Source organism: Lampetra planeri, chromosome 13 (genome assembly GCF_965212315.1).
Source record: "Lampetra planeri chromosome 13, kcLamPlan1.2.h2, whole genome shotgun sequence".
Classification (NCBI taxonomy): domain Eukaryota; kingdom Metazoa; phylum Chordata; class Hyperoartia; order Petromyzontiformes; family Petromyzontidae; genus Lampetra; species Lampetra planeri.
In genome coordinates, this window is record NC_136119.1 from 4,549,315 (window position 1) to 4,562,875 (window position 13,561).

At 39.7% G+C, this 13,561-nt stretch overlaps 1 protein-coding gene across 2 annotated transcripts in view; it reads left to right on the top strand.

Annotated features, from left to right (window-relative positions):
• The first annotated feature begins 4,813 nt into the window (after positions 1-4,813).
• GRAMD2B (GRAM domain containing 2B) overlaps positions 4,814-13,561 on the top strand; it is a 28,941-nt gene continuing 20,193 nt past the window's right edge. For both annotated transcript variants that reach the window (XM_078599912.1, XM_078599914.1), the window contains exons 1-2: positions 4,814-4,977; positions 8,086-8,211. In XM_078599912.1, coding sequence (XP_078456038.1) covers positions 4,958-4,977; positions 8,086-8,211 — 146 coding nt within the window. In that variant the 5' untranslated portion in view covers positions 4,814-4,957. The remainder of the gene's footprint in view (positions 4,978-8,085; positions 8,212-13,561) is intronic.

Consider the following 13,561-nt stretch of genomic DNA (forward strand, 5'->3'; position numbering starts at 1 on the left):
GACCCAATCAAAACCATCACCTTGCCATACAAAGCAGGGGTCACCAAAATTTTTTTTTAAATCATGAACAAACACAAGATCCAGGTTCGATTTAACACAGGATGTGATCCCTCACATGCAATACCCCGGCGTCTACAAACTACGTTGGGTCTGCAGCAGCAGTTACATTGAGGAAACTAAGCAACATGTCTCGGATCGTGTTCATGAACATAAGGCAGGTCTGAAACACGGTAGGACCAATACCTCGGCCGTGGCTGATCATTGTTTTAATGCGGTGAGCTCACACGAAATTTATTTCTCCAAGAAGAAGGTACTTTGCAAACCCACTGGCTATCAACAAAGATTCGTTCATGAAGCCATCCATATATATAGACACAGACATAATTTCAACCGAGAAGATGGGTACAAACTGAGCAATCATTGGAAGGACATTATTAACCAGTTCAAGTCATAACTGGCTGTGATGTTCCCATCCTACCACCTTCCGATGTTAGTTGTTATTTTCGGCTCTCTGATTTTTTTACATTAACACAGCTACCTCGCGCGCCATCCTCGTAGCTGCTGCTTCACGATCTGCCATTAACATGCTCACCTCTCACATTAACATGCTCATCTCTCACATTAACAAAGCCACCTTGGCACACACGCCGTGAAGGATGCTCGGCCATCTTGCATTGACATGCTAATTTTTCCCCGGCAGCCCTTTGATTGGTGGAAAGTCCACCACTGCCACGGTCGCGGCCCACCACTTGCATTGGCATTGGCTGCTGACATTTGGGCTACGCCCATTTCAAACCTTTATAAGCAATTGTCTTTAGAAGCTAACCCCCCTTTTCCTGTGTTGCAATCGAAACGTCGTAGTTTTTTGTTATTTTGTTATTTTCTTTGAACCTATCGACGTGACTTTACCGAAAGACCCAAAGATTATGAATTCCTGCAGTCACGGAAGCTTTAAGTCAAGATTTAGCCTTGACAATTTCAATCTTTCTGCGTTAATAAAGAATATATCTGGAGAAATGTATGCACATACTGTACCTGTTAATCCCTCACACGGACATTTATGTGCACATGTGAATAACACAATTAACAGTAGACTCACATTCGGACAAAATTAATAGATCAATGGATACACTTCATCAAGTTATATACCCACATGTAAAGTTAAAACCTGTTAATCATTGCAATGATGTCAGTTAAATAGCTATACACAAATCATGCTGTCATATAATGATATGGGGAGTCGGGGCTTAATTTCAGCCAAAGTCCAGAGCTGTCCAGGGCTGAGCTCTGGAAACATTTCCCCACAAGGAAGAGAGGGAGGGCAGGGGAGAGGGAAATTAATTCCTGTTGTAAGTAGATTGTTGATACGCTATCTTTTAATACATGGTTCAATGTATTACTGTACGAACATTAAAAACATCTAAAAGAATATACACTAAAACTCGTAAACATTGGCTGCACAAATTGGCAGTAGTGATTGATTGATTTTTTTTATTTGTAAAATTGCACATTCCAGAAGGACGATACATTGAAGTGAAAGAATAATGATAGTGGGAGGTGGTACTTGCTACAAATACCGAGAGCAGGTGTATACAATTAAAATTACAAACTTTGTAGAGGTTAAAGTAACACAACATGTTGATTTCCTCATTTTACAAATGTCCGAATTATAAACAATGGCTCATAGCTTAGTCCCTTTTTGCCAAGCGTCAGCTACGGAGGAACATGGAACCAAAAAAAGCTACATTTTGAAAAAAAATCCCCATTCATTTTATCATAACATGCGATCACATGCAAATGTTCTTCCTAGAAATGAGTCACGATTTCCATAACAACCACAAGGCTAGGTTCTCACGCAAAGGGCCTTCTAAAATACCATGAAGTACCTTCCTGTGAATACAGTACACATTTAAACATACGTCTAACAAGTGAAGCATTTGGAAATGATGTTTCAGAACTTGAAAATACCAAAGAAAATTATGGGTCTTGGCATCTCATTCCGCCAATCTGCAAGGTAAGGTGAGAACACACTCTCACAATTGTTAAATCCCTCCTATAGCTTTCATTCCTTTCTAACAACTCCAGTTATTCTTGGACAGCCGTAATTAAATTCAGCTAACGGTCAGGCTTACTAAACCACATTAAGCCCACACATTCCACGAGCCCGGATTACTGAGGCTATGGCGAACACGCAACAACTGCACTCGTGATTTCACTGTGATGTTGCCAGTGAGGCAATATATTCGGTATATTTGTAAGTTCCCTCAAAGCACTGCATAGAAACACATTTTCTAACAAACAGTGTCATCCTGGCGTAATAGTGGACTTATTTTAAACCCCCTATTTTGTGTACTAATACTAAAACGTAGTAGATTAACCAAGGTAACGGTTTAAAAATAATTCTAGATTTGAAACTTTCGTGACTGCAAGGATTCATATTCTTAGGTTTTTTTCGGTAAAGTCACGTAGGTAAAAAATTCAAATTAATCAAAGTAAAGTGATACAGCTATCGTGCTTTGACGGTTCCACCTGAAGACGGAAGCTTGTGTTGCCTCCGAAACGTCGTGATTTTTATTTTATTTTACTTTTATTAATGTAATTTTTTTACCTACGTGACTTTACCGAAAAAACCTAAGAATATGTTTAAAAATATGTGAGCGTGAGTGCCCACTTTATAATGTCCTATCCACAAAACATCGAACTGCTCCCAACAGCAGCACGTTTGTCAGAACATTAATCAGAGCAGGTTGGAGATACTAACATTTATAAGCGATTGCTACGTTCCATTGCCTGGTACATTTGGCGAACTAGTGTTTCAGCATTCCCCAACACATCGTCCACGCAAGCGGACATGCCCCATTTAGCATCTCCTCCGCCACGACCGCTCCGTTTGCCACGGAGGTCACACGACGTATTCTGCATAGACGGTGGTTATTGTGATGTTTTTTTTATATGCGCTGTACGGTTCGAGAAAATGCTGACACGTAAGTAGAAAAAAAAATGGTTTTCCTTTTGCAGTTGAAAGGCACACGGCCGCAAGTACTGTAACGATCTAGTTCAACTCGAAGCTATTCAATTATTTGTTCGCATATAGATTACAAACGCGCTATTTTTAACTTCTAGCTGAAAACACCGCAGTGTTTAACTCGTATATTTGCTGCCTGTATTCCCACAGTTACATCCGGTAATGGATATACACATTTATTTCCTGCAAATTTTCTGCAACTAGGCTGCAAAAAAATAACGTTTTATGTGTTGCAGACAGTACTCAGATCCAGAGAGCCACCTTTGCTCTTTCAGGTCATCACGCATAGATCTTGCACTACCTTGGAGAACACTGACAAAGCATTTGAATGGCACGCTTTCGACACAGCGAATTTTCCCATGCAGGAATTTAATCGTTCAATCCCACTCTTCATCAATTACTACGCACTTTTGAGTCAAATTTAAAAGCCGAGGTCGAAGTATGAACAGCTATTTATGGCTTAACTATGTTCTGCTACTCATGCTACTGAGCCCCATATAATATATATATTTTAAGTTGGATATTGTTGACAATTGCCTATGTACATTGGATTACCATTCCTATTATATTAATAAAATAAATAAGCAGTGTCTCCTTCACATATTTGTCTCCATATACAATATATATATATATTTCTTACACAATCCATCAGCCACATGGCGTGATGGGAGTGCATCATTTCAGCAGCATTGTTTCAGGACAAGCAAACTGTGGACCGGTTTTAACACGTGTCTCCATCAGCGGAGTCAGACTTGCTTGAATCGGTCCTGGTGAACAGCCGATCTCAGGGGCAATGACCTTGTCATAATGCACAATAGTTTGACTTCGTTTCTTGATCAACCCACACTGACTGGAATGGTGAAGTATGGTCAAACAATCCCAACGACCGACAAGGTGTGGGGAGGCCTTCATCGTTGCAGTGGGTTGTGCTGTATTTGTGTTGAACTTCTTTGGCGCCGTACGTAGCCAGCCGTGCTCATCGGATGTGCGGGTTTGACAGGGCTAAACAGAAGTATTCTTCTTCTTGGTTCTTTCGGTAAAGTCACGTAGAAGGGAAGTAATAAAATAATAATAATAAAACATTATATTACTTCCCTTCTACGTGACTTTACCGAAAGAACCAAGAAGATGAATCCCTGCAGTCACGAAAGCTTTAAATCGAGATGTATTATTGACTCAGTAGGATAAAATGATATTAGGCATCACCATCGTCGTTTACCATTTTCCATCCGCTGCTAGATGTATTCCTCCCCACACCATTCCAATCCTTCATGAACATTTATCTTACGCGATTGATTGATCCAAGAAAAAGAAAAACACTTCTGCAAACTGCTAATTTATACAACATTTTAGACGTGAGCTAACAACGTTTAATACCTTAACAGTGACATAAGCTGCTGCTATAAACGATTCATCATATAACACATTAAGATTACTTCTTTGCTGTACAACTCCTCTGCGCCGGCCCGTGAAGTGTGATTGCCTCTGCGTATGCCAGCGCGCTTGTGAGTGTTACCGTTAACATGTTGCGAATTTACAAGTCTCATGTGACTCACAGCCCGCTCTCCCCTCTCACTTATCTGGTTACACGCCCCATAAAGAAACTTTTGAATAGTTACGGTGCAACGTGGAGTCATTGGGCAAAGAGGCAACCTGTCATTTAAACAGCAAAGAAGAGGCCAACGGCAGGAAAGCAGGCTTGGTTGCTTCAACCAATTGTGACGATGAGATCACACCTGCTAAGAGTGACATATCGGGCCAACCCCCACCCACCCACTCTCTCGCCTCGAGTCCTGTTACATTTATTAGGCAACCGTGCCACCGCAATGCACACAACAGCGGGCGAATTTAAAAGTGCAGACCGCTGGCTGTCAACTGCAGCACTGCTATTCTGCTGTCACCCAGCCAGTACAGCGAGGCCCTTTATTTGCAATGGATAAGTCACAGCAAGGGTAAGTGGCTTTTTCATTTTGATAAGTGTCCCAGAGACGTATCATACACACCTTGCAAGAGACAGAATTTGTTTAAATTGGTTATCGAATATATCTGGTGAGCGACACCATCTCGTGTCACGTGCCATGTGTTTCCGTTTGTACCGTATGAGTTAATAATAGCTGCGTCATGTGACGTTATTGTGTGAAAAGCATTTCCTGCACATTACTTGCTTAAATAATGGGAATAAAAACCGATGACATTCTGTGATATCAACCACATGACATTACCTTGACATATATTTCTGTATATTATATGTATGATTATTTCAACCTGTGTAACATTTTATTGTCAATTGTACATGTAATTTTAAGTACAAGACAATTATTCTGATAATAATTGTTATGAATAAGACACTTTTATTTCACTCCTGTGAATGGTTTAATGTTGCCACATAAGTGCAATACTATAAATATTGTAAGTTATATAGTGGCATCAAGATAAAATGCACGTAATAAAAAATATATGACATGGTTCAAATTGAAACCGTGGCTTGTATATCTGCAATATTTTTGAGAGACGCAATTCATACAGTATGTTACAGTGAAAATATATTAATTAATAAAGTGTTCCATAGAAACATGTAATAAAAGCTTGTAAGACATTCAGTATGTTTGCCATTTACCCTGTATTTTATTGTATGAATGGAAACACAGTGTTTACTAAAATGGCAAGGCTTACTTACGCGTTCATAATTACCGGAAAAGAATGCAATTTTTTTATGCTTTCAGATTTTTTGGCCAACAACACTGTCACCCTTTTGCATTTTGGTTGGTATGTCGAATGTAGAGTTCAGTGCATCCCGAACACACGGTGTGGGGTAACCCTTGACATTAAAAAAGTTCAGAAAATATTTATGATTTTTGTGAATCCGCTCAAACAATTCACTTCTTATTGCGTTAGACTTACAGGCAGAAACTGCCTTGTCAGTTTTATGTCACTGGCTCGGAAACGGCTGCTTCGAGGGGGTCAGAAAACGTACTTAAACGTTGGCTTTGTGCCAAAGCACTGAAGCTTCTCTCTCGACATAAAAACCGGACATTGGTTCTCTGAGGAGGAAACTGGCATCGATCAGCCGGGTCGCGCAAACTACAGCTCACTTAAGGGCATCTATAATCATCGGAATGAGCACTCTCTTGAAAAGTTGCTGAGAAAGTGGTCTTCAAGAAGATATCCCGTCCATGACAGTTCAACCCCATGCCAGTTTCTCCCCCCCTGCCCAACATAAAACATTCCACACATAAGCCCCCACTACTGTGCACTAAACCACAACACAGTCGGGATAGTGCCAGGAATAACTGCCAGATTAAAACATTTCAGATTTGAGGTTTTTAAGGAATTTTTTTTAAAAATATTCTTCATTTTTTCGCGTCATTGGCATAACATATTCATTCAACGTGCCATCGTGCTAACCAAAGTGATGTCACGCAATGCCATGGTGAAGCCACTTTCTGTGGAATAAAAAGTGCTGAAGTGACATCATTTCACGTGATCCCACACGTATAAAACAGTCGGAAACAAAACATTTGCTTAGATCATCTAAAATGTTCTAATCTTGGCTTGATTATTTGATTTCATCGGATTAATACGAAAATCGGGAAGACATCCCTAAGTGCACCATTTTGTTTGGAGATGTCATCAGAAATTTATCTTGCTGTCTTGTAAATTGACCTGGTACATTTACATGCACATCTTGGTCCATTTCGATTTAAAGCTTTCGTGACTGCAGGGATTCATCTTCTTGGTTCTTTCGGTAAAGTCACGTAGAAGGGAAATACTAAAATAATACAAATTTAACATAATAAAATACAATTCTCACTTTGAGAATTGTATTTTATTATTTTTCATTTGTGTGAATTGTATTTTATTATGTTTTACTTTTATAATTTTATTATTTCCCTTCTACGTGACCTTGGTCCATGTCTAATGTTTGTCTTCAGACGCTTGTGCGCTCACGTACCGGCGTGGCAATGTGTCGACACAAACGTCACAGACACGCCAGTAAAGAGGAGACAGGCATTACCAGTACTGTAAGGGACAAGAAGTAATGCAGAAAATCATTCTTAAACAACAATGAGACCCTGGTTACATCGAAAGCATGCGACACTAACTGAACTAGATTTAATATCGCGTTAGCTTTTCCATTAATCTTTGTCCTGAGCAATTGTGCATGACCTCACGTACCGCCCCATGGGGATTCGTTTTCCTTATCTAGCTAATGAGGGATATGGGTCATTGTCATCAGCACACAATTATTTTAATTATTGTTGCATGGTATGCCCACTCAGTAACCAGAGCAGGGCTCAACATTCAAAGACCTGCATTACAAGCAGTGTAAGTCAAGTATGGTCATTTGGATCTGCTGTTTCATACACATAAAACATCTGAACCCCTGAAGCATGTGTTTTTTTTTATTCAGACCGGCCATCTGCTTAAATTTTTTACAATGTTCTAAAATGTAGACTAATACAGTCTAAAAAATAGAATACTGGCAAGGGAGGTACTATGATGGAGGTCCCATGATATAATGCAGTACTGTATTTAAAACTGCGTTTATGTGAAACTGGCTATTAAGGGCAGATTCTTCGGACTATATTTAATAATATAGGTATCCTTAAAAATCAGAATGAAGAAACTTTCACGCTACATCACTCTACTCTTTGAGCAATACGTCGTACTTTTGTAAGTAGGTTAAATCAACACTAAATTACTTGTAAAGCCCTATTGCAAACAAATGCCGTGTGAGGGGGTTACGTGACCTAACTTTGCCACACTACTCTGAAAGCTGTTGGTAACATTTGCCTATATTGAGAATCTTTTTTTTAATGAATATTACTAAACAGTTTTTTTTAAGTTAAACTAACAACAAACAGTAGAGCCAAGTTAGTTTACTGTAGTATGTTTAATGTTATATATGTCCCATGAGAAATATAATGATGACATGTTTAATTTTACTGCATTGTATTAGCTGGCATAATTGAAAAACTATTCGCTTTGAGGCAAATAATCAAAAGTGATTTTCTGCTCAATTGAATATTGAGACATTGGTGCTTATTTCATGTTTACAGCCCTAAGCCAGTGGTGGAAATTCCACATTCCTCTGGCGGGGTCGAGCCTCTTCATAGGACAATGACTGTTGACTTCCCCACAAAGTGGTACTCGTTTAATCGACCCCAGAAGGATGATGGGCTGAGGTGAGAAACCATTAGTTTAGGCACATACGACCTCATTCAGCAAAAAAATGTTGTACAGTGTATGTTGTAATTAAATGTGATTGTCCGTGAAAATGCAGGCACAGATCCCATAAGATGAATATTTAAGTGCATTGGCTTTCATTACCACCAGACCTACTTATGCAATAATTTAGGTTATATTATACTGGCATTGAGGTTGATTTTGGAAACATTATAACATATTTATTGGCAGCAGTTGTATGTCTTCCTCGTATTCAAGGCTTGTATTCAAATCGAGCTATAAACAAGGTCAAGGCTAAGTGACAAAGTGCAAAACTAAAACACCCATAACCACAAGCATCGTGCACTACGCTGAAGAGACATCTTGCTTTAACGATCCCATCAGCGCTTTGTGAGGTACTTCTTGTAGCATCAAGTATGCCCTTACTTAAATCCATAGGGAGCTTTAATGCATCATCAGCAACTACAACATATCCGTATCTTGTTTCTATAAATAACGTTAGTTACACGCGGATCAATAGTACAGTAAAATAGAGATATTTATTAAACCCACCATCCAAGGAAGTTTCCAAGAAAAAGCCCCCCAATTAGCCACGATTTACATTATGTGTTATGTTGGACAACCTGTGCAATTGCACAATATAAAAAAAACGGAAGATTGGCAAAACTTATCTAAACTATTTTTTTTTATTTTACCAGGTGAGGCCCACTGAGTTATTATATAGCTCTTTTTCAGAAGCGACCTGGGGAAAAATGATAGCTCAACGAAGTAGCTTATCACGTTGAATTGTATAACAGCCAAACACTCTCTACGCATGTTGATTCTAAATGTGGAGGGAAAACCCGGAGGATCTGGACAAAAATCCACGCGACCGCGGGGAGAACATGCAAACTCCAAATATACAACAGGAGTCAGAGTCGGGATCAAACCCACGACCTCCTGTATACCAGGCGAGGTAGTTAACATCTCGCCACCGTGGCACCCAACCATCCTATATATCAGCATTTGCATCGTATTATTCAATATAAAGTTACAGTTTTAGTGTGTCATTTTATTTTCCGTGCAAAAGGCCAAATATTTACGATCCGTGAGGGCTATTTCAGGGCACAAGGCAACAACATGCTGGGAAATATTGTTTTTTAATCTTAAACGATGGACCGAGCATCAGATCAATGACAGGTGGCTCTCCGCAAAAGCACTCCTGTAATGTGCCGTTTTGTTTTTCTTTTCAAGCGAAACAACAAGCCACGCGACGACGGGAGATGACAAACAATGCGTTTCTGCTGTTGATGCAGATGCGATCAATTATTCAAAGGGAGATTCTTCAGACAATTCCTCGTGGCTATAAAGCAAACCCCGTTGCGCCCACTTCAATGGCTAGACTCCTCTCATTACTTATTAACTAGACGAGAAAGTCATTTTCTCCTGTCATTTCCACCCGTGGTTATTTTGTTGTCTGTCGCCCAAACAAAGAATAATGCATTGTTTTTCATGCAAATTACCTTGGACGCCGGTGCATGCATTGTCGCTGGTTGCTGCTCCCTAGACATGCACATAAGTTAAATGAGAAACCCCTGGCTTATAATTTATAAGACTGTGCTAAAATCGTTGTTAAATAAGAATATGCACGTGGTAACACAAAATACAAAGATGCTTAGTTCAACGATGATACACTGAAAGCAACATTCATACGTAATCGGCTCTCATTAAAGTACAGCATGTTTTTCCTAATACCTTCGTACGGTAGTTAAAGTGCGTATCTTAGGCTGGAACATATCACGTAGAACAACAGTGGGGAACAAAGAAGAGTAGAGCCTATACATTCTATAACAAAGAGGACAAAGCAATTGCTTAAGTTACGCCTATTTCCACGGTGGCCTATTTGTGTACAATATACACAGTCTTATAATAATTTCTGGTGTTTTTATTTTTTCCTCTTTCACCTACACGTGATTGACCCTTGGGCTACACCCATCTCAAACCTTTATAACTCCCTGCCTTAGCAGCGCTCACGCCAGATATTTGTTCATGCTTCAGCAGCTCTCACCTGATGGCCATTGCTTGTGTTGCGATCGAAACGTCGTGTGATATTGTGATTGTTTTTACTATTTTTTCTATCTACGTGGCTTTACCGAAAGACTCAAAGAATATGACCTGAATAGTTTGACAGCCTCTTGCATTGTCACCTAAGATCACAATCCTGTCATGGAACTTATTTACTACTATAATGGGCCAAGAATGTCTGTGTGTCCCGCGTGTGACGTCACTCCACGTCGGCCAGCCCCCTCATTAATAATCATGAAGAGGTGACGTCTTCCAAATGGACACCCTCCCCCCTCATTAATAATAATTAGCGGGTGACGTCACTCCACATGGGGGCCGAGGCGCCTCCTCCCCCCTCCTCAGCGTCAACTTACAACCCTCACTACAAAGGCAGAACCCTCACGTTACGCGATCTCCGTAACGCTGTTGAGACATCGAAGTAAAAAGGACGTCATGATGAACAGGGGATTATACCCTTAAAATGAAATAAGTCTGTGTCACCGCGGCCTTACAAATTGCACACGAATTGATGCAATGAATATATCACGTCGTGGTCTGCTTTTCGCTTGCAAGTTTCAGATTTACTGAAATACACCCGTCGTCCTTGGACGGGCCAAAGGCGAGATTATGTTATAAAAGGTCAATGTTAAAAGCAATATCGTGGCAGTGCTTAAGTGTCTGTCAAATTATGATTGCAGTGCATCATTTGTTAATTTGTTATTTAAAGGTTAATCAATAAATGGCTTCAACAGCATAATTTATTAGGTAAATAGTGTACCAGCACATATAACAATTAAGTGCGTAATTTCTGACTGAATATTTTCCAGTTCTCTGGCAGACTGGAGTAGGTACGTAAATAATAGCCATGTATCTGGTGATAACTATACTCGATATGGTAGAAATATTTTCAGTTATAACCACACCAAAGATCGTGTACTTGAAATAACTCAATAAATCTAATTGTGCTGTTACTCTCCTGCAAACTGTGACTTCAGAAGCGATAATAAATGAAACAAAAATCATAAATCATGTAAATAGCAAAAACGACTCACCAGTCTGGAAACATTCTTTGAAGTTAAAAAAATATCTATCAGTGATGAGACAAACCTATTAAAAGTATATCCACATAAACGCTTCTCTAGATTATACACTTTAAATCTTAACCTGGGGTACACGTACCCCCTGGGGTGAGAGATGCCCTTTCTGGGGGTGCGAGACATTCCAAATTTTTTCCAGAAGGTTAATAACCGAAATCAAACTCATGTATTTGTTAACATTATACAAAAGGGTTCAAGGTTGCAGTAAAGGTTAAGAACCACTGATTTAATTGAATGGAACAATGTAGAGTGCAGTACTTCCTCTATGGCATCATGTCAAACGTGTAAGATAAGGGACACGGGCGTCTCTATCGCGCGTGGATTTTTCGACCATACTTCACCACACTGGTCAATGGTGGTCGGTAGTAGTTGGGCGCCTCAACACGAGAACACAGATCTTCTGGACATCTGTGAAAAGGAGCTTCATAGCTCATCGGATTCCTCCAATATGAATAAATATTCTGATTCTACAATACATCAATGTGAACCCACCACGTAGCCGCACAGCCTATAACAACCTGTTTGTGCATGGTGATTACCAATCGAAGCAAAATACAGGCTAAAGATCTGCCTACCTTCCCAGATTGGGCACATTCCAGGCGATTTGGTCCGAGGCTAATGTGGAAACGTACGTGAGTCGGTGTGCATCTGGTTGATATCAATTACGTGGAAAGTTGTCATTACGTAAACACGTGAATGATGAAAGTTTCCTTTTTGGCGTGTCGGAAATCCTGAGTTGACTCATTTTCACGTTAACCGTAGGCTAATAAAAAAAAAACCCACTCCACCCTTCACCCACATTCATTCGTTATCTGCTATGACAAACATTAGCAAGAACTGGCCAAATATTACGATACCGTACCTGCAATTGCTTTCAGGATCAAAGATAAACTTGGCAAACCCCTGGTCTGGTAATCGATAGCTACTATTAGGTAACTGTGCATATGCCTATTTGTATGCATGTGTGTATGTTGGACTTCTTTCGCACCGTACATGTCATCATAAATACATTTTTATTTTCATCAGGCCTAGTAGTGATACGTGCAGTATCCAACGCTTATTAAAGCTCATCTCTCTGGTCTCTGTTCATGTGTTAAGAAGAAGGACCTTTGCCAAAACTGTCACCGATGACATTTGAGTGCATGTATACGTGTTCTGTTGAGGCCGTGTTGTTGATTGATGTGTGTTGAGTAAAATTGTGCTTGCGCGCCGCTGCCAACACGGAATGATTTCCTAATATTTTGTTTCAAGAAAAAATTACGTGAGTGCGTCTCATTAACCGGACATCATGTGTGTGTGTGCGCAAGACCATATTTTGCGTAACTTTCCCGACACGAGGAACACTTTGTGGTGCGTCTTACTCTCCGGAGCCACTTACAATCTGGAGAATATGTTATTTAATGTAATGACTTAAATTAATGTCAATATTGGACTCTATGTAATTTTAAAAAGTGACATTTATATATCAAGTGTCTGGGCTGGCTTCGGGTCCAGGTGTGCTGTGCAATACAATTGCCCCACTTAAGTATCCCAAACGTGTAATTAAGGAACGTCCTGATGAATTATTCAGACCTCGGCAAACATTCCACCAAATATAAAATATGTATGGCACACACATCAGCGGTATTCTCCCAGCGCCCCCGGTGTGTCTGTTCCAAAGACAGGAAAGGAACTTGTAAATATTACTACAACATCCTGGCTTGGACATACTTACTGTACGTGGTCCTGAATGAAGCATCATTTGAAATATGCATATACACACGGAAATATTTTGGTTTACTGGAGCTATTTCTGGGATAAAAAAAATGTTTAAAAAAACATCAATAAGTTCAATTTCGATTTAAAGCTTTCGTGACTGCAGGGATTCATCTTCTTGGTTCTTTCGGTAAAGTCACGTAGAAGGGAAGTAATAAAATAATAAAAATAAAACATAATAAAATAATTCTCACGACGTTTCGGCTACAACGCAAGCAGCCGTCTTCAGGTGAAGAATGAAACACTGCCAAGCTTGTAGCCGAAACGTCGTGAGAATTATTTTATTATGTTTTATTTTTATTATTTTATTACTTCCCTTCTACGTGACTTTTCCGAAAGAACCAAGAAGATCAATAAGTTCGTCTCTGTATTACTCTATAGTGTAGGATTCTTAGGCACTGCCGCCGTGTACAAACGGGGATCATCCTTACTCTCCAGCCCTTTCATTTCTAGA